General features: G+C 41.6%; 1 protein-coding gene across 1 annotated transcript; it reads left to right on the top strand.

Annotated features, from left to right (window-relative positions):
* Positions 1 to 342: 342 nt before the first annotated feature.
* On the top strand, positions 343 to 19,833 carry KLF9 (KLF transcription factor 9). The gene is made up of 2 exons (XM_068236272.1): positions 343 to 1,367; positions 11,283 to 19,833. Exons 1-2 carry the CDS (start codon positions 773 to 775, stop codon positions 11,510 to 11,512), a joined length of 825 nt encoding a protein of 274 aa, XP_068092373.1. The 5' UTR covers positions 343 to 772; the 3' UTR covers positions 11,513 to 19,833.
* The last annotated feature ends 1,222 nt before the right edge of the window (positions 19,834 to 21,055 follow it).

Genomic DNA, 21,055 nt, shown 5'->3' with positions numbered 1-21,055 from the left:
AAGAGGACATATGGTACAGCATCGCCCTTTTAAGAGCCAGCTGTGTGCCCGTCTGTAAGTGTGTGTATGTGTGTCTGGCGGAGTAGCACGCTGGAAACTGAGGGAGGAATTTGATTGGTCTTTACTTAAGTTGTCTCCCCGCCTCTGGCTGGGGGGGCGCCCTGATTGGAAGAGGGATGGAGGTAAACAGAATAGAATGTCCTCTTCCCTTAGAACCTATGGGAGCCGCATCCCATTGTGACGCGTGGGGTTCTGTTAAATTGTTACTGAGCAGGAGAATGCCTGAACCCTGAGAGTGGAAGGAGACAAGAGGTGGGGGGGAGTGAGTGAGGCAGGGGGAAAAAAGTGTCTCATATACAGCTTTGTCTGAGATTTCATCATAGACTCTTTATGATTGAGGATGAATGCACTGGGAATATTGAGGGAGACAAAGCACCTTGTGCCCACTTGATCGCTTCCTCTCCTGTGTTACAGAGCGAAGACACAATGCTGCTGCTGCCTCTGTAGCAGGCAGACCTGAATGCTGCCAGCCACGTGTGGGATGCTTGCATTTTGTCTCTCCCAAGTTTGTGAAAGAAGGAAAAGTGTGCTGCAGACACAGGAGGGGCATTGTGTACTAGAAGTGGGGAGGTCCCAGACTAGTGCTGTCTGATGAAGATGAGGGGCTGGGTGCTGCTGAGGAGCACACACTGATAGCTGCAGGAGACGCACCGACTAGACTACTTCTCTCTGGATCACTTGTCTCTCCTTCCTACGCCAGCCTGCCTCGGCAATGACAGCTGTCGCCTACATGGACTTCGTGGCAGCTCAGTGTCTGGTGTCTATCTCTAACCGCACTACGGCTGAGCATCCCGAGACGCAAGAGTTGAAGCAAGGAGCGCAGCCTTTAGACAAGCCGCCGACACCTGCAGACTCTGCCCTGCACCTGAGGAAGATGACCGAGCAAGAGCAGAGCCTGCACCTGCGCACAATGCCCGAGCAAGCCCTGACTAAGGAGCACCACGAGGGGCCGGGGGAAGCCTGGAAGGATTACTGCACCCTGCTGACTATAGCAAAGAGCCTGCTGGAGTTAAACAAGTACCGTCCGCTGTCCTCCCCCGTCTACAGCGACGAGGAGCTTAGCTCGGACAGTGACGTGACCACAGAGTCCAGCCACAGCTGCAGCAGCAGTACTACTCCCAGCCATATGGACTACAGCCCCGAACCTGGCTCCACGCAGCCACGCCCACCCAGCCCGGACACGCCCAACTCCCCACCACGCCCCACCAGCAGCACTAGTGAAAAGAGGCACAGGTGTCCTTACACTGGCTGTGGCAAAGTCTATGGCAAATCTTCCCATCTAAAAGCCCATTACAGAGTCCACACAGGTCAGTACTCCCCAGGGGCAGCTGCAAGAAGCCACATAAGTGAGGAGACCTAGAGCTCCTTACATTGCCATTTATGTCTCTGTAGGCTTGATGAATTAGCCTACAAGACTGCTGGTTGTATGTTTGTGTCATGGTAACCTCAATGGAGATCCTCCAATATGGTTGGGTCAGGATACAATAAGTGGGGAGCAGCACCTGTCTAGACACTTCTATCACATGATCATTGTGGACCTCAGTCATTTGAGCCATGGCTTTTTATTCTCACAGTATTGAAATTATAGTGCCACGTGCTGTGAAGTATTATGTGGGTACTGTCCAGTGATGATATTCTTGTATCAAGTCAGTTGCCTTTGCTTTCAAAAGGTCATCTTTGAATTCTGCAGTTCTGAGTCTTTGAAGACTGCAGAAAGGTATCTTTAATCATTTTGCACAGGTACATAAGATGTAAGTGAGATCTCCATGTATGGCATAGCCTAGATACATGAGAAAATTGGGTTCCATGTATATAATTTAAGGGTACAAATGTTTAATTTGTCTAATTCTTCTCCATAACCCTTGTTTCTGCATAAAGAACTATAATGGATAGTTAAAAGTATAACTCAAATGGAAATAAACCTTTCATGCTGTTGATAATAACCCCACAAACCCGAGTACCGAGTCCGGTAGATCTCCCATTAGTTTTAGGTTGCCGTAACACTAGAGTCATTGATAACCCCTCCTTTCCTTGGCAACTCAGAGTGCCGGAACATTCTGCAGTGAAAAATAAAGTGTCGGAGCCAGGTGTAGTGGGTATTGGGTGACCTATAATTGGTTATCTGGTTCTCCTCCCTGGTGGCTCCTTGACCCAAAATAGTAGAAGAGTTGTGTCTCCTCCCGGTAATAAATGCTGCTTTGGCAACGTGGTTGTAGTAATGTGTTGTTGAGTTTAAAGGGGGTGGTTCCCGTAGATTCGGGGGAACACCCTTTGGTTACGCCTATTTTAGTAACCCCAGCCAACCGGTGGGTGGCTCCCTCTTACATGTGAATTGCAGCTTGACGTCACCAAAGAAGCACCATGCACCTGTTTGAGTGTCATTCATTAAAGTTAGAGACCTCGGCAGGTGCGTAGCGTTGTCCACTGGCCACGGACGACTGTTCAAAAGTGACTGACATTGTCCTGAAATTGCAACGTCATGTATTGCAGGTAGACCAGTACCGGAGTTGCAGAACAGAGTTTACTAGGTTACCACTAAGGACATTAGTTACTTAGTTACAGAGCTTATTGCCCTGTTCAGGTTTTGTTTTTTTTATTTGTAGAGCTTAAAATAGTGTTAGAACATTTAGAAGACTTCACGTCAGCATGTTCTGAAGCATAGTCTATTTTTAGAATCAGCAGCTTTTAAAGTATTTCTACTTGTTCCCCCAGTCTTGTCAGTTTTGTATATTTCAGTTTTTTCTTCCTTGTTTGATTACGAGCCAGCAGGGGTAAGAGCGAACTGTCTAATCGCATTCTTCATTATCTGCTTCCGCACTCCCATACCAAGTAGGTGACCTCATATTACCTCTTCCACTGAGACTGACTGAGGATATTGTGTTTCTGCTGTTCCACTGCCAGCGCTCAGACAGCATATAGTGTATCTCGCAGACACTCTATCTCAAACAGCAGCTGAATCACGATGACATTAAATACAACAACGCTTTATTTACATCATTTCCACAAGATATTAGATTTTGAAACCTCTTTATTATGGTAGTAAAATTGCTAGATTATTCAGATCTGCATTCTGCAGCTGTGTTCTCTCTCTGCTGTTAGACTACGCACCAGTAAAATGCACAATTCAGGACCAGCTGAATGATTCACATTGCCAGATACAGCTTGTTCCATGGTCTATCTTTTAAATAAGGGGGTAGGATGATTCATGGCATGACACTGAAAAGTACAAATTGTGGTTTGAGATTAGAAAGCTTCCATCTTGTCTGCATTTTAATCAGTATGGATGACATTGCAGTTACCCTGCTAAACCTGCCAAATATACCACAGAGAGACCTGAAGCTAGAGGTGACATCACATGCTTTTAGCCTTGACGCTGTTGTATTTTATTTCTTCCTAGGCTGATCGCACATTATGGGCATGTGAAGAAAAAAAAAATCGGTCAGTGTCAAGAATTACCTAGTGTACTCTGTGCTCCCAACGCAACCCTAGGCAGTAATCTTTTGTTTTCATTTAGTTAATTGGTTGCAGGCAGGAAAGAGTAAAGGTTGGGTGTGTCGGTGGAAAAGTACAGCCATGCTCACTTGTACCAGCTTCTCTCTAAAGAAGTTGTGAAACAGCTGAGGCTTGGAACAAAGACTGTTAGTAATGCTCCCTGCACAGTCTGTTATGGAATACAGCGTGTCTGTGTATGTCCTTAGGAACGCTCGCTGTATGACAACATCGAACCCTGGACCAGTTAACGCTGCGCAGTTAAATCATCCTGTATTTCACACAAAGCCAAATGATGGGATGTGCTATTTTTGACCACCCATCTTGCTTTTGTCTATTAATAGAGCTTTGTGGCTTATGTAAGTAACAGGAATGGCTATAAGTTTTGTTTAGTACCTTTCATATAGCTGTGCCATTGCACAGCATTACAAGATGTTACTAGATGTCACTTGTCCTTATATATTGCTCTATAAAAGTATACGGCTGCACGGAAGGGGTGCTAATTACATTATGAGCCCAAGATTCTAAACAATTAAACGTTACAGTGTTGTAATGCTGAGTGTGCTATGTGTCATGTGCCAAGGCAACCAGATTATTAATGACTGTAGATTTAGTCACAGCAAGACAGCACCGGTCATGAATAAATGGAGTGCTTAATTTGTGCATGACTGCTGCATCATGAGATCAGGACAACTGGGAATTTACAGCTGATCTATACCGTAATGTATATGGAGCTATGATTCATATTATCGTGTCTCAGACAGGTAAAAGGAACTCTTACATTCATAAGGAAGGGCAGCATACAGATTAACCACCTCAGCTGTGAAAGTTTCCTGCAGCATAGGTGATGGCGTGTTTGAAGAGAGAGTTACTATGCCTTGCCACATGGCTTTGTCTCCATCCGCTTTTAGACAGTCCCCTTTTCACATGATGAGGTCTCAGTTCTGCAGAGTACAAAACCATGGCAACCATTCAAACAACCATTTTTCACGGTTATGACAACTCCGGTGGTGAAGCATTCTCCCATTCAGAGTAAATATGGCTGGCAGGTATGGGTAACTGCAAGGCCATCACATTTGGCATCCCACTGATGAAAACCATGTGTTACTCCTTTCACGTGGGGCAAACTCAAACATGGGGCAAACTCATGATTCGGCCTGCATGTATTTAATGGATCATAGAACCAACATATTAACACATGGCAATCCTCGATCTAAGCTTTGAGTTGTCTAGGCTATACAGCCAGTTACACCTCAACTCTGAGAAAATAAATCGATATTATGAAACAGGTTTAGAATTGTTGTTTAAGTTCTTACTACTGTTTGTGTCCTCATTGGGGAGATTTAACCACAATTTAGCCTCATGGGGCTGCCATGGACCTCCATGACCTCAGTATGAATCCTAGTGGACAGGAAGTGATGGACAGTGGGAGAAAATGGACAATGATTGTAACTCTTCACACCAAATTTAAAAACTATTGATGCCTGTCCCTCTTGGAGAGAATTACATACTTGCAATCAGGTAAGGAAAAAAAACACAGGCAACAGTAACAACCCAGAAGAGGTTCCAAGCCCTTTTATTATCCAATCCTAAAGTATTTTCCTTTAGTTAGGCTTTAAATTGTTAACGTTTAACCTAAGTGTGCTGAATCAACCTGAGTTTGCGGATTTGATAATCTCCTAACTTCATCGCTGCATTCTGCAAACGTTCACCATCGGGGGTTGGGGTTGCAATTTCCCATGTCTCACAGTATGCATTTTCCCAACACTGCTTCTCTACAGGATGTGTCAGTATACCTGTTATCTACCCATCAGGTCTGATCAGTTCTATCTGCAACATATTTAAGGTGCCCATACACTTTTGATCTGCCACCAGATTGACCATCAGATAAAAAAAAAAACATTTATATTCTGCTTTTCTCCTGGCAGATTAAAAAGAGAGGCTTGCTCATAGACTCCTTACTGGTTTACATACTGGCAGAACTCTGGTCAAAGGTTCAAATAGAGGGATCTATTGCCTGCCCAAACACCCCAGACAGATTTCCAATAGATTCCAGCATGAAATCTATTTGAAATCATCCTCAGCCACCTCTGCTTGCTGGGCTGTACAACCTATGTAATGTGTTGCCCAGCCTCAGGCCTATGGTGAGTGTTAAAGGGCCAACTGTCATGCCGGCCTAAATCCTCGCTTTTTCAGTGTCTTTTCCAATTCTCACCGTGAAGGGCCTGTACCATGTGACGCTGCTCCATGTAGTGACGTAAGTTCATTGGCGGTGTCACATGGTACAGGCTCTGGGCGGCAATGGAGGAAGACACTGGACACAGGAGGAATTTAGGAGTCGCGCCGGTGGACAGATTCACCAGGGCCCGGAAGGTACACATACACTTGGGGGAGACCAACCAGTAGTCCATCAGTTGTTGGGAAATAGAATGCCATTACCGATGGGTACCCCCAATCGATCTCTTTGACCCCTTATGGCCTGGAAATCGATTGCAACGATCAATCAGGTGGTCATATTGTGGCATCGATCTCTGAAAAATTAGGTCATTATGATGGAATTCGCTGGATTATTGCTGCTGAAATCGAGTAATATATGGGCACCTACTCTAATGCATAAAGAGAAGATGAACTATAAAATCAGCAATAAGGTGGCTATACATCTGTTGGTGGGCGATCGACCATCCAATTCGATAATTATCAAATCGGATGGAAATTGGTGCCGTCCAGAGTATGCCAATCAACGATTCAACCAATTTCATTGGTCACATGTATCGATCGGACATGCTGGAAAATCTCAGGCCAACATGCTTGATCAAGTGTGCGGCAATAATGGCGTGCAACAATTGCAAACAATGAATGCGATGAGAACCCCCATCGCGTCCCCTCAAATGCTGTACCCCCGGTGCCCGTGCATTAATACTTGTGTCACACCGTCCCCCAAATGTCTGCATTCTTCTTCCTCATTGGCACCCCACATGGTTGCTGGTGTATTGCACGTGGGGTGCTTAGGTGACATCACACATGTGCCCCACGTGCAATATGCCAGCAGCCATGTATGGCGCAAATGAAGAAGACTGCGGGCACAGCGGCAGACACTCGAGGGATAGTGGACGGTAAATGAGCTGCGGGGTCCATCTAACATTTCGGGGGATGGGGTAGTATCACAAGGCCGCTTTCCGAAATATTTCATGCTGAAATCGATTAGGAATTAGCCTACGTTTTTATGGCACCCAACAGATCTCTCCCCGATCAGAAAGAAATCTGTAAATTGACTGCCAAAATAATGCGATGCACCGCCCTTATCGCATTGCACCACAACGTCAAAAACTAGATACATATGACTCTGTGGCAGAGTGCGTCAACAGGGTCACATGCATAGCGCCACACGCTCATCTCCTGCCCGTCACCCAGTGATGTACTCCGTGCTGGACAGGAAGTGTGCCACTGGGATTTCTGACTTCACCTTCATATTTGCGTTGTTCTGCACCAAGAGACACATAACGGAGTGCAAAATAACGTCCAATTTCATAACCTACATGCGCTGCGTTAGGGGCACGTTGTGCGACTTTAACGTCGCATCAAACGCAACGTCCCACTGTGAAAGAGGCCTAAAGGTGAGTTTCAGGATTATAAAAAAATTGCCACCTGCATCCAGCCTTTTTTTATCAGATACATCGAAGAAATGGCAGCATAGGCCACACCTCTTTATAGAAGCAAATGTAACACTGTGATGGTGTAGTACCCAGCCTCCTGAATATCCAGGAGCCAGCCAATGTTCTTTCTTTATAAATAATAGCAATAAGATGCTTATAATTCAGTTTGCGTACAGATTTTATGCAGCTTGGGGTTGAAATCAGAAGCACTTTCTGACTATTTTGATTGGATCATCTCCAGACTGCATACAATTTGCATTTAATTGACCATCTTTATTTTTAAAAATTGTCTTTACTGTATATCTGTTGCAGGAATTTGAGTGGGATGTGAGTATCTCATTCTTTTAAATCCTGCACCCCTAGTTTAACCACTTTACCCCCGCGCGTACGTATTTCTCCGCCCCTTTTTCCATCCTTTAAAAACCAGGGACGGAGAAACACGTACTTTCCGCGTTCCCGACGCTGCCCGCGCTCCCGCTCGTAAACACGCCGCCCGCCGCTAGTAAAACCGCCGCCGCCCGCTCGCCCAGAGATCAATGAACGGGAAAATCCATTCCCGTTCGTTGATCTAAGCCCCGCAATGATCAGCTGCTCTCCTATGGGCAGCGCGATCATTGTGAGAAAAAACTCACGTGTCCAGCCTCCTTATTCTTCCTCCAAGCTTCCGGAAGGAAGCTTGGAGGTCGCATTAAAACAGAAAGTTACTGTGGCCATCTTGTGGCCAAATAGTAAACTACACCCTAACATTTTTTAACATACAAATAAATGACTTTTAACACATAAAATTAACTCATTACCTCCCACACTCCCCATTTTTTTTTTTTTTGTAATTAAAAAAAAATTAAAAAATTTACAATTAAAAAAAATACATAAATAGTTACCTTAGGGACTGAACTTTTTAAATATTTATGTCAAGAGGGTATAACACTGTTACTTTATAAACTATGGGCTTGTAATTAGGGATGGACGCAAAACTGAAAAAAATGCACCTTTATTTCCAAATAAAATATTGGCGCCAAACATTGTGATAGGGACATAATTTAAATGGTTTTATAACCGGGACAAAAGGGCAAATACGTTTCATGGGTTTTAATTACAGTAGCATGCATTATTTAAAAACTATAATGGCCGAAAACTGAAAAATAATTATTTTTTTCCCCACATTTTTCCTATTTTCCCATTAAAACACATTTAGAAAAAAATAATTCTTGGCATAATGTCCCACCTAAAGAAAGCCTAATTGGTGGCGAAAAAAACAAGATATAGTTCATTTCATTGCGATAAGTAATGATAAAGTTATAGACGAATGAATGGAAGGAGCGCTGAAAGGTGAAAATTACTCTGGTGGTCAGGGGGTAAAACCCCTCAGTGGTGAAGTGGTTAAACATCAGCTGGGCTGGCCACACACCTTGCAACCTAGCTGTACAATGTTTTAAGTCAAAAGACAATATAATTCCTGTTTAGGAATGTACTCATATTACGAAGATGTGGTTAGGGATTCAAAATTAGACTGTTAGGTGGGTTAACAAACATTTTAGTCTTCAGATCACTAAACATTGCCAAGGGCTAAGTGAAGTCTAAAGGTGGCAATGCATCAGGCGACTTGGCCCCGGTCGACCTTTGATTATTATAATCGGAATCAGATGAAAATCGGTGCCGCCAAGTGCATGCCTGACATTATTCATCGGACTTGCTGCAAGATGTAGGGTTGACTTGCTTGAGGTGCACGGTTGTAATGGTGAGCGATATCGGGATGAATGCAACAAAACCCTCGGCATTGTCCCCCCTAATGTAAAATGTACCCCCCGGTGCCCAGTGTGCACTAAACATTACCTGTCTGCTGCCTCTGCTTGCTCCAGACTTCCTCCGCTGTCCATACACGTGCACCACATAATTGTCTAGTAACGTTGGTGCATGTGTGGTGTCAGACGTCACACACGCACCCATGTTACTAGGTGTCCACGTGGGGCGCGCGTGTATGTACAACAGAGGAAGCCCGGAGCAAGCAGAGGCCACGGACAGGTAATGTATAGCTCGCGCTGGGCACCAGGATGGGAACATTAAACATTAGGGGCACAGCGTCAGGCCGGCAAGGCGGTCAGATGCGTCGTCACAAGGCCTATTCCTTATCAATTGTGGGAATGAGCTTGCGGTGTATGGTCAGCCAACAGATCTCTCTCTAATCAGATTAAATTAGAGAGAGATTTGTCTCTTGGTCCAATCTGCCCATCATCTTTAGATGTATGGCTACCTTAAGTCCTGTGGTGTTGAGTAGGGCTGCTTTTCAAGCTGGCCTTAGACATATGCATTGACAGCTTTTACTACATGCTGGCATTCAAAAGTTCCACAGACAGAAGTAATTGGGTGTACTGTAATTCTCTAGCTTGAGCTACAAGGAGAGGGGAGGACAAGCACCACATGAACATTGATAGTACTTGGGGAAACAGTGGCAAATCGGAACATTTTCCATTCTATGGCATATTGTAACAAAAGAATTTCCAAAGAGAAGGGATCATGCTCTGCTTCAGTATGTCACAGTACATGTTGACATTCATGGTTCCCTCAGTTGTCTGCCATGAGGTGCCATATTGAACTTCCAGTGACCAGTATGAGAAAATGTGGAAGCAATAAGACCAAATTCAACAGGCTCCCCATTCACACACTAGACTTTGTAACACTGATGAATAACATGAATCAGGGGAGGGAAAATGTCCAATTGGTCAGAAGTTTGACATTCTTCACTTAGGGGGTACTCACTTTTGTTGCCAGCAGGTTTTTTTTCTATTATTATTTTTATTTATTTATATAGTGCCAACATCCGCCGTACTGCTGTACATAGTACAAAATAAATAGCGGGGAACATAGATACATAAGAGGTTTAAAAATCTGTACGATTAGGACAATGAGCAATACAAATATAGACAATGTTAATGAGTGGTTTGATATATCACCAATATTGGTGCAATGTTCATGTGATAAATGTGATAAACAGCTGAGCAGGATGACTGTATCTCATGTCAATAAAGACCTTTATAATAAATGATATAATGGATCCTCACAGAGCTCAGTCTGCACTGGTCCATGATTTAGAAAGGTTCAGACTGGAGATCATCTGAGAAAATAAGTAATCTTGCAGATGTGGTCTGCATGTATGAATAAAGGGTCTACAGGTAGGTGGCAAGAGTGTGCAACCTTCAGACTGCAGGGGGCAGTGCTAAACATTTGCTGAATTAAATGTTGTCCAGCCCTATGTCCACACCAGATTTTTTTAATACATCCAGGACAACCTAGATTTATTCCAAAAAGTTATGGTTTCAGGTCTGGTGCTACAAGGGACTCCTAATTTACTACCATTTCAGCCATGTGCTTGACCCAGACATGGGATGTTACCTAATAGCAGTCGATCTTTAATATTGTAAGTCCAGTCTAGGTTTACTGGATCACTTGTGTTGTCCAGCTGAGAAACCTTAGCAAAGCAGGTCCTAATTTTGCCTAAAGGTGCCCATTAATAATGCAATCTTGATTTTACGATCTTACCACTTCAGTGTAATATGAAAGACTACCTCAAATATCTATTCAAAGTATAGTCACTCAATTTACCTTTCTACTACATAGGTTTGGTAATATTGTTCAATCAGGATTGTATAATTGATAGACACCTCTAATCAGACATGGTCAATCTTCCATAGAGGTTATCATGAGCTAAAGTTGCATTGTGAATAAATAGAAATAGTTTAACTCCATCTCATTAAATGTTCAACGTCAGAAAAGTGTAGTAGCTAAATAAATGTAAAACGTCAGAAGTGAGGTTAGTTGTGTTCACAGTTATTCACCTAATCCTGAATTAAAAACTTGATAATGTGTGTGATGTGGGGCGTCACACACATTATAGAGCTTTAATTCAGGATTAGGTGAATAACTGAACACAACTAATCTCACTTTTGAGGTTCTACATTTATTTAGCTACTACACTTTTCTGAAAAGGTTTTGAAGAAGAGGTAGTTAAATATGCAGATTGTATATATTTCTAGATGGAATTTTCTTCCTCTTTTTTTAGGTAATTCTTTTTTGCCCCCATAGGTGAACGTCCTTTCCCGTGCACATGGCCAGACTGCCTTAAAAAGTTCTCTCGGTCTGACGAGCTAACCCGCCATTATCGGACCCACACGGGCGAGAAGCAGTTTCGGTGTCCTCTGTGTGAGAAGAGGTTCATGAGAAGTGACCATCTGACCAAGCACGCCCGCCGTCACACAGATTTCCATCCCAGCATGATCAAAAGGTCCAAGAGGTCCAGCTCTGCCTTCATCTGAATAAACCATCTTCGACTCATAAAGCTGTCAAATAAGAATCTCAGCTGCTGTACATATCATCTACTTGCATCTTTTCAAAGGAAATGTAGCAGTTCCAACATTCATACTTCTGCAGCAGTATATTTAAAGGAAAATGCTGCTCTGTTTCTTTTGGTGGCACACAACTCTAGGTATTTTTTTCTGTAGTGGTGTAATCTGTACCATCACGGTTTTGACTGTAAGATCTCTTGTGCTTGCGCTGGCATGAATATGTGTTTATAAAAATAGAAATCACAATGGATTAGCTTTACATTTGTGAAAGTACGAGGACACACGCTTACATATACAAGGGAATTTTTTTTTCTTCAATGAAACCATATGGTATTTGGAGCGTACGCATCTTATGAAACAAGCAGGTCTAGACTGAACTTGAGCCTGGTTTCTTGTGGATGTGCTTATGATGTCTTGAAATATGTGTTTTACTGTTGATGGAATACTAGTCTCCCACTATTATGGACCTCGCCAGTCAGCTAGCTTGACTGAACTCACAAGGTGCACTTTGTAGGAGCAGCACCCTTTCTTATTGAATGGAGCTCAGTGAACATGAAAGGACCTAAGGTACATTAAGCTGGAGAGCCTAGAGGATGAGAACTTTACTACCCCAGTCTGGGGCATAAATAAATATAAACTGCTGATAACAACAGATACAATGCTCAGTAATCAAATTTAGTTTGCAGTATCCAAGATAAACGTTCTCCCTTGGATCTATTTAAGCCTACTCTAGGGCAGAATGTCTCCCTGTCTACTTGGATTGCATCCGCTGAGGAATGACATACGGCTTTGTGGGAGACCTTGAACGAACTTGTATCTCTTTACCCTGCAAGTTTAGAATAATACGAGAGGGTCATATTATTACAACTGTGGGTTGCTATGCCTATTTTATATTTCACATAACAATGACAGTTTTTTTTTTGCAAAACCAGAATGTTTGACTCAGCTTTTAACAGACGCATTGCCATCTATTCAGTGCTTAAATAGATTAAGCATGGAACACTGAGCAATGCAAACTTGCAAGCAGTCTGTTCTATAGATCAATGCCAGGCAGTTGGTCCATCACTGCATCCACTACAGTATCACCCTTTCAAATGGCATCCTACACACTCAGACTGACAGAAAATGTCATTCTTTTAAATGCCTCGCCATTGTGTAATTTTTAGGTTCTTGATATGATTACTCAATCCATGTTTACATAACTTTGTTTGGTAACCAGATGCACCAAACAGGATGAAGACTTTTTTGCACCTTATGTTTCCTAGTTCACACGACGCCTATACTCATAGACTTGATCCATATTGTAGAGGCTGACTATTTGGTATACTAGGCCTCTCAGCTGGGAGGGGGATAACTATGCATAATCCGGCCAGACAGGCAGTTTACAAATTTATGTGTTTGTACGTACATAGTTGGGTTCATTCCATGGCATAAGCACTCCAATCTTTCTTATTTGAAATGGTAGAAAGAACTGTTGTGAGCAACTCCACATTATCAGCTATTTGTCTTATAGAGTGGTTCATTTTAGCGATCCTACTAATTAAATGATAGGGATGCCATGTCATAAGGCATTACTAACCAAGGCCAGTCAGGTTTTTTTTACATGTTGTTTCACTGATTCACTTAGCCTTTAAAAATAATGACATATATGCACGGGGAAGAAATATTAGCTGTAGTACTCACCCCCCCTTTATAAAATACTCTAATTACCCGTGGAATCATTTTTATAATCATGCAAGTGCTACGGCTCTCCCTTTTTATACCGTTTTGTACAATTTTCACAGGGCTTTAGTGCCTCTTTCATTTGGTGTCTTTCAGATTTTTTCTTTTCCGTGTGGATAGTACATTAGGAGTGCATCTAATGGAGTCTAATGGACATATAGATGAATGCAAGCCAGGGATAAAATGGTTACATTTCTAATTTAAAGGACTAGTAATCCTAAAATACAAAATGGTTTATATTAAAATGCTATGGATAATAGTCACAGATACATTTGGGAAAAGTTTTTTTTTTCTACAACGTGGCTTATCCAGCAAAGTTTCTTAAAGTGCAAAGTGCTGTGCCCCCTACCAAGTGCAAAGTGATGTGTCCCATGTGCCTATTCAGTGGTATCATGAGCTCATTCATCCAGGCCTAAATGCTTGCATGTTCAAAATGCGTGTTCAGTTAGAAATGCACCTCTGTGTGGGAAATGTGCATTTAAACATGCATAGATGTCAACTAGCCATGTAGAATTTAAAGGTACAGTATATCCACTTAGAGACACGTGAGGACTTGCCCTCAGAAGAAGCCTGTTGTGACGTGGCCCCCATGAATTATCATGCATTTGCGAATATGTGTAACTTACCTGTATTTTAATGTCCATTTTAGACAGATGCCGATTACCAGGCTGACTTCTGTGCTGATGCTTCGCATTTAATACTACAAGTCACTGGCCCAGAATGAGCATGCAGATCAGATGCTTTGACTCCAGTCTGACTTTACTGGCTCCATAATTGTTTCAGGTGGTGACTCAAAAACAGCTAAAGCCAGAAGTTCAACATACAAGCCAGGTAACTGGCATTCTTTAAAAAGAGAGAGTAAAGATGGCAGCTACTGTATTCCTCTCACTTCAAGTTTTGCAAGGAGAACAGGATGTGCCTGTGATGCCCACCCTCTACATTACCCACTCCAGTAAGCACAAAGAAAACACTTGCAAGTACCTTGATTAAGTTCCACAAAGTTATATACTGCCTATAAAATCTTCCTCAATGTCCAGAAAGTCGGGCACTGCCCACCATAGTGACAAAATGCCCATATTAGGGTACTATGCCTGGACTAACTAAGTAGAAATTGTGTAGGGAAGTCTAGGGAGCAGAAAGCGGGAGAAGTAAGCAGTCATGGAATTCCATTAACAAGTTTTTCTTCTTAAAGGAATACTATCAATACCCAAGTGTTCTAAAATGACAATGTACAAATAAGTAGCTGTGTAAACATTTTCCTACTTTTTATGTTAAATATCAGAGGCAAAAGCTTTAATTTATTGAGTGTAGGATTTAGCTATATTGGGACAAATCAATTGCAGAAGGGGTGTGTGCTTCAATGCACAGCCAGTGTTGCATATCAGACTACAGAGTATTTTTCTCTGAAAGCAAAAACAGTATGAAAAGCTGTGACAATTACAAATGTTCATTACAAGTTTCCTCTGCTCTCTTCAGACACTTCAGTCAGAAACACAGGGCACAGAAGCTGCAATTGTTGGGAGCTTTCTCTCTCTCTCACACAGAGTTACACACAGGGTTAACTGATCGAGTGTAAGGGGAATTTCCCCTCTCCTCGTGGCTCATTTTGCAGTCAGTTTTGGTGTCAGTAAAGTTTGAAAGTATTTTGATAACAGTAAACAAAGAGGTTGCTAGTGAAATGTATACACCAGTACTTAGCAGCACTTCCCAAACAATTACTATCTCAATTGAAAAAAATATGTAAATCAATATTGTTCCTTTAAATGTGCTTATAAAACTGGGAAAATGCATGAGGGGGAAGATTAGAGACTTGTCATCTCCACTTGCCTAAATATCTTGCTTTTAAAGGCTTGTATACAGAGGTGGATTTACTACAGTTTAGCCACAGTTGTGTTAAATTTCCTGACTGCAGTGTGCTGCTTTCAACCATGTTCACAAAACTGAAAACATAGCTGCATTAGGAATGCAGTACTCTTTCCTACCATTGTGGTGCATACAGACACTTAGGATATGTTAGCATGTGTGGCAGTGCCTTGCCTGGTATTGTTACATGTATTGCTTGGAAGTGAACTGGTGTCATTCAAACACCCCAAAATACCATCTGCTAGACTTTTTCTGCAACAGACCCGTCTGTTGTCCATTGTAGTACATGGACAAGTCCTGTGTGCAGCATTTTGAGAGTGCATTTGCAGGGTGGAGTGGCTGTTTGGCAACTCCTTCCTTGGTTTGGTGCGGCACTTTTCTCTTTACCTTACTGAATAGGCCTATATGTGAAGTAGTGCTCTGCAGGGAGAGCCATTTTCATATATAAATCTGTAATCCCCTAAATAAACACTATTTTTAGCCTGACATGGCTGATGATATTAAAGGGTGAGCGTGCAAAATATAATTTGCCAAAGGTTGAGAATTTATTACATATGTGTATATGTTGCATCTTTATTTCAAGTGACCTTTATTTTACTTCTCCATTAATTTTCAGTGCAGTTCAGTTTTATTAGAGCAGTAGTGGGGGAAAAAAATCTTCTTGCAAACTGAGGATTTTTTCCCCCCCAATGAATACAATAATCTGATCAGAGAAGTAAACTGGAAAATGTAATACTTATTTAGTGGTGAGTAGAAATTATCAGTTTCTCTTACAGGTGAAAGCAAGTAGAATAAGCCAGGAAGCAGACATGTCATATGATCGCATGTCTGGCCAGTCGGCAGGGCCAGATTTACCATAAGGCACTGTAGGCACGTGCCTACAGGCGCCTGATGATGGAAAGGTGGCTCACTCCCCTCCTCTAGTGCCTCCCTCCCTCCTGCCCCAAGTGGTGTGTAAATGAGAGGTTACTCACCCGGTTCTCAGCATTCCACTGGGGGGGCACCACTAGCTACTTAATACTGAGGGTACCTCTGGCTACCTAATGCTAAGGGACACCTGTATCTATGCCAGGCCAGGGAAGTAAGGAAGAAGTGACAGCAGGGCTAGCCAGCACATTTATGGTGCAGTTTAGTGGGGGTTTGTAGGTTGATGGAGGGCAAAGTCTAAGATGCCAGGACATCTGTGCCTATAGGCTCCCGTGAGATAAATCTGGGCCTGCCAGTCGGCGTTTAACGCTACATAAACACTTTTCATATATTTCACCAGAAATAATTGTCCGCTTAACAAACACCCTGTTTGGTTTTATGTAGAGAGGTGGAGGGATGGTGAGGGGGCGGCACCACCAGGGGGAACCTCAAACGACGTTCCTGGAGGCCAGTAGAGATCAGTTGCTAGTGATCTAGCTTGATGTATCACGAATTATGTGCACAGCTTTACAGATGGTGCCACAAAAGCTAAATAACCAGCTGCTGCATTTGATTGGCCCCATTCCAACATGTATAAAATTTAACAAAATTTGCATTGACTTGTTAGCATCTCATCGTCCATATTTAGCATGTACAAAAATACCTCCATCTTCTGTGGCCATTAAAACACAGGTGGGTAGCAAATGGACATGGTGCAATTTTCTAGCGGACTGCTTAGTTTCCAGGCGTTACAGTGTCACAGGTGATTGTTTTGTCTTACAAAACGCTCCTGTCTCAGATTAGCTGCTTTCTATCTTGTGATCATGTGGTCCGTGTGCTTCCTGTTTTATCTTACGTGATACAGCCTATAGGACAAATCAGACAGGACAAATTGATCATCTCTAAAGGCAAAACAGTTAGAGGTACAGCACACTGGGCACCTTACCTTGTTTTGATTTTCTTTATTTAATATATATATATATATCCTGTTTTTTCAATTAGTATTACAGTATACAGCGTGCAATGTTTTGTTTGTCTTTAGGCCATATAAAGACTGTTCAAAATCTATATACAAAAAGAAAAAAAAACACTACAGTTCAATTATACTATGAAATAAGGAATGTCAGGAAAAAAAAATAACATTATACACTTTCTACCTCTGTTTCAGTTTTTTGAAACACCTAATTCTTTATTCCGTATAGCAGAATACTTCTTCCAGTCAAGATAGCCAGAATAAAAAAAAAAAAATTAAAAAAACTTAAAAAAAACTATGGTTTGGTTTAACGATTTTATGTTTAACTGCCAGAGGCAGCATGTGGTTTTAGGGGAAGAACTTTTAAAAAGGCTAAATGAGGACAACTACAAGCATTTCTGGTTTTGCACATTGAGCAGAAGGGAAATAAAAAAAAATTAAGGTCAACAACAAGCACAAATTATATAGAGTGACTTACGAAAATAAAAAGGAAACTTGTGGGGTTTTCTATGTACATGGTCAAACAAAAGCACCCCTTATTCTGTGTGTAATTGTTGCTGATAAGATTTGTTACTAAAGGTAAAGTGATGTTTGTCTGTTAAGTATTTGACCTAAGATCTTTGAGCATTGTATTTACAGCGTCCTAACTTGCTTTAAGGTGTATAGAAACATTACAGGTTTGAAATTGGATTTATAGTGGTTATTAAGTATGACAAGTTGTATAAACTATAGCTTCAACATGTTTCAGCTTATAAGTGAAAAAAAAAACATCATTTAGTCTTTATGATTTGAAGATAAGTGAACTTTAGTCAAAGTGACGTTAAGGAAATGTTTATTTTGTGATTGAATTACGACGCATGTGTCTTCACCACTTCCGATACCAACATATATTTTTTTTTTTATTCTATAACATTTTATAGCGTTTTGCTGTGGCTTTAAATTGAGAGGAGCAGAATTTGCTCCACAACGTCAGATTCAGGAATTTTATTTTTTTTGAATGCATGTTGTTTTGGTGTTTAATTTACACCATGCTTATTTTTTGCAAGCATCAATTGTATGTCATGCTCAGTACAAAACCGGTGAATAAGAAATTTACATTCCACGAAGGTGAAACCAAACATTGCCCTTGAGTGGCAGAAGAAGTCGAACCATACATGCGACTCAACAGTAATGTCTGATGTTGCAGCTACAGTACAAAGTCCAGTCATTAGCACTGTAGGAAAGTGACTATGGGCAGTAAACATCCAGGCACTTAACCTTCTCTAAAATTTGGGCCTTTTTGCCATTTTTGTTCTCTCACTTTCCCATAAACTTTTTTTAATCATCATTTTAATTAACTGTGTTTCGTGCTGTTGTAGGCATTAGGCACAATAAGAAGTTAGCCATTTGGAACTTCATGCCTTAAGAATCTGCTTATCACTTCATAGACAGACATTTCTAGTTAAATGGAAGGAATGTGTAGCATAGACTTGAAAAAAAAATACAATTAGCAGAACAGCCATAGGTAGGGGTCTTGGGGGAGGAACGAGGAGCTGGTGGCCTTATCAGCTTATCATACTTTTTAATGGATAAAGAGTGATGATTGGTCGCCTGGCAACCAAGCTGTTGTAAATTCACGTTCCATCCAGTTCCTCCCCTGTTCATTATGCTCAATCCCCTTCAGAATAAAAGAAACTGAGGCAAGAGGGAGATTGAAGATGCCGTCACAGATGAGTGGAGAATTTGCCTGACTTGCATATCTCTGTGACTTAGTAAGAACAAGTGGTAGCTGGTAAATCAAGCTAACTAGCTGCCTGTCAACTAGCAACATTCTATTACATTAAAATGCAGCTGCTGGGTAATGGATTGGGGGCTAGGAGCCTTGATTTACTAGCCATTGCTTCCACTTCCCCAGTGGATGAGATGTGTGTCAGGTGAGTACTCCACTCATCCATATTGCGGACTTCCTTTTAAAAATGGTCTTTACGGGACTGTCATTCTGATCCTCTGACTTTTATTGTTGACCCAGAATGAGAACACAGATCAGCTGCTCTCTCACCACTGGTACATTCTTGCCCTAGGTGTTTGATTCACTTAAAAAAATGACACCAAAAGATCAAAGATTTAATATAAAATGGAATAAAGATGGCAGTTTTAATGTTTCTCTCATTCAGGTTTCCTTTAACTAGAAACAAATGGTGAACAGCTTTGGTGGTCATCCTTGATATACACTTGAAACAACCAATCAGGCTATTTGTTTTGCTGCACCTGAAAGTCTGATTGGCTGCTGTAGAAGCTACTCCCACTTTTATTTTCTTTCGTGTTTGAGTATCATTTTTATTCATAGTGATCACTGGTTGCAGTATCAAAGGTTTTTTTAAAGTTTTTAAAAGGTTGTGGCACCTTAAATTAGAACGTGCTACATTATAGGAAGAAAGCAAGCTAAACACATAGAAGATGGCCGCATCAGTTGCTTGCACATCCCGTATGTACCCTCTCCATTAACCCGAATGGCCCTCCAGTTTCTGTAGCTAGATACGCCGACTTTTTGGAGTCCATATAGGCATACCCACTGCCTTCTAGTATTCAATGCACAATTCTGGCTATAGCCAAAGCACTGTTTCTGAGGGCACAGAGGACACCTTTGTCCATAACAATGTGAAGATAAGGTATTGATATGTGCAAGCTTTATATGTTCTCAGCTTTTATGTGTGCATGTATGAGTTTTCTTCCTTTTTTATTCGGTTCATATTTGTTTTACCATGTACTGTAAAGTGTCATTTTATGTTTCTGCTGTTTTCAAATGTTTTCTCTCTTCCAGCCCAGTGGTGTTTTTTTTTTTTTTCTTTTGTTTTCTTTTCTTTTTTTTCTTCAGTATTCAGTCTTTGCCATAAATACAGCTGTAATGTCCTTTTGAAATAACCATTTGGCAAATCTATAAAAACAGCAGAAGTTGCCTGCCTTATTTACTTCTCTGACGCAGCAAGCATGAAGTTTGGCATCTCTAGTATGCCTCTTCTGTATTGTGAATTTTGTTGATTTGTAGCAGTTTTGAGCTTTGAAGCAGGTATGCAATACTCAAGGCCAAAGATAAATGAGAGGGCCATATTCTACCTGCAGCTCACAATCACATTTTTATGTAATAAACAATGCTTTGCACATCTAAGAGGATATCTACCATCCACTTTCAAACAGATAAGAGACACATCTTCATAGTCGGTACAAACAGCCGTGCATTCCTTTTCAGTGCTTTAGTTCCAGCCCCCACTGTTTTTTATGTAGCTAAAAAAAAGTGTCTTCTCATTCCGGAGTTGCCTCTTGGGAAGATGGTATGTTGTGTTTTGTCTGTTATTTTACCAAGCATGCACAGCATATTGTTTTGTTATGTTTTTAATGATGGTATCAAGCCCAACCCCTTTAAGCTAAAAGTGGACCCCTGTTTCAGAATTCTCTATGTATAATTACAGACGGTTATTCATATCTCTTTTTAACTGTCCCACTTAGTCTGGTATGGACACCTTGCATCACTTCGCACCTCTAGTCATGACTAGAGATGGTCAGTGTGGTGGTAATTTTTCTGCCTTGCAAGTAATTATAATGCAGCATGGAATAGGCCAATTGAAAGTGGTAAAAAATGTGTTTGGTAAGCCCATTTCTAAGTTGCAGACGGTTTGGAACTTGCATGCAAGTCAGAATCCATGTAGAAACTTGTGATCAAGTTTAACAAGTGGTAAAGTTGTATGGCTCTGATTTTCAGTCACAATTGTGCTAAAACAGGAAGTGTTCAATGCAAATCAGAGCCTTACAAATCTACAAAATGGTCAAACTAAACACATGCTTCTTCATGGGTTCTGTACACACAAACGATACTAATTAAGCAAATTTGAAGTGACACGGATATTTTTTTTATACCTATGTAGAGGGAAGGTTGTGCGTCCCCTAGAGCCTTGCTGGTCCTCTGTCTATGCCCTCGTTGCACCTCCTTGGGAGGCTTTGGCAGCACTCACATCTCCGAACGATTCCAAAGATGGGCACATGGAGAGAGGGCCAAGAAGGCTCTGTAGGATCCA

Source organism: Hyperolius riggenbachi, chromosome 1 (assembly GCF_040937935.1).
Source record: "Hyperolius riggenbachi isolate aHypRig1 chromosome 1, aHypRig1.pri, whole genome shotgun sequence".
Taxonomy (NCBI): Eukaryota; Metazoa; Chordata; class Amphibia; order Anura; family Hyperoliidae; genus Hyperolius; species Hyperolius riggenbachi.
This window is presented reverse-complemented; position numbering and strand designations above follow the sequence as displayed.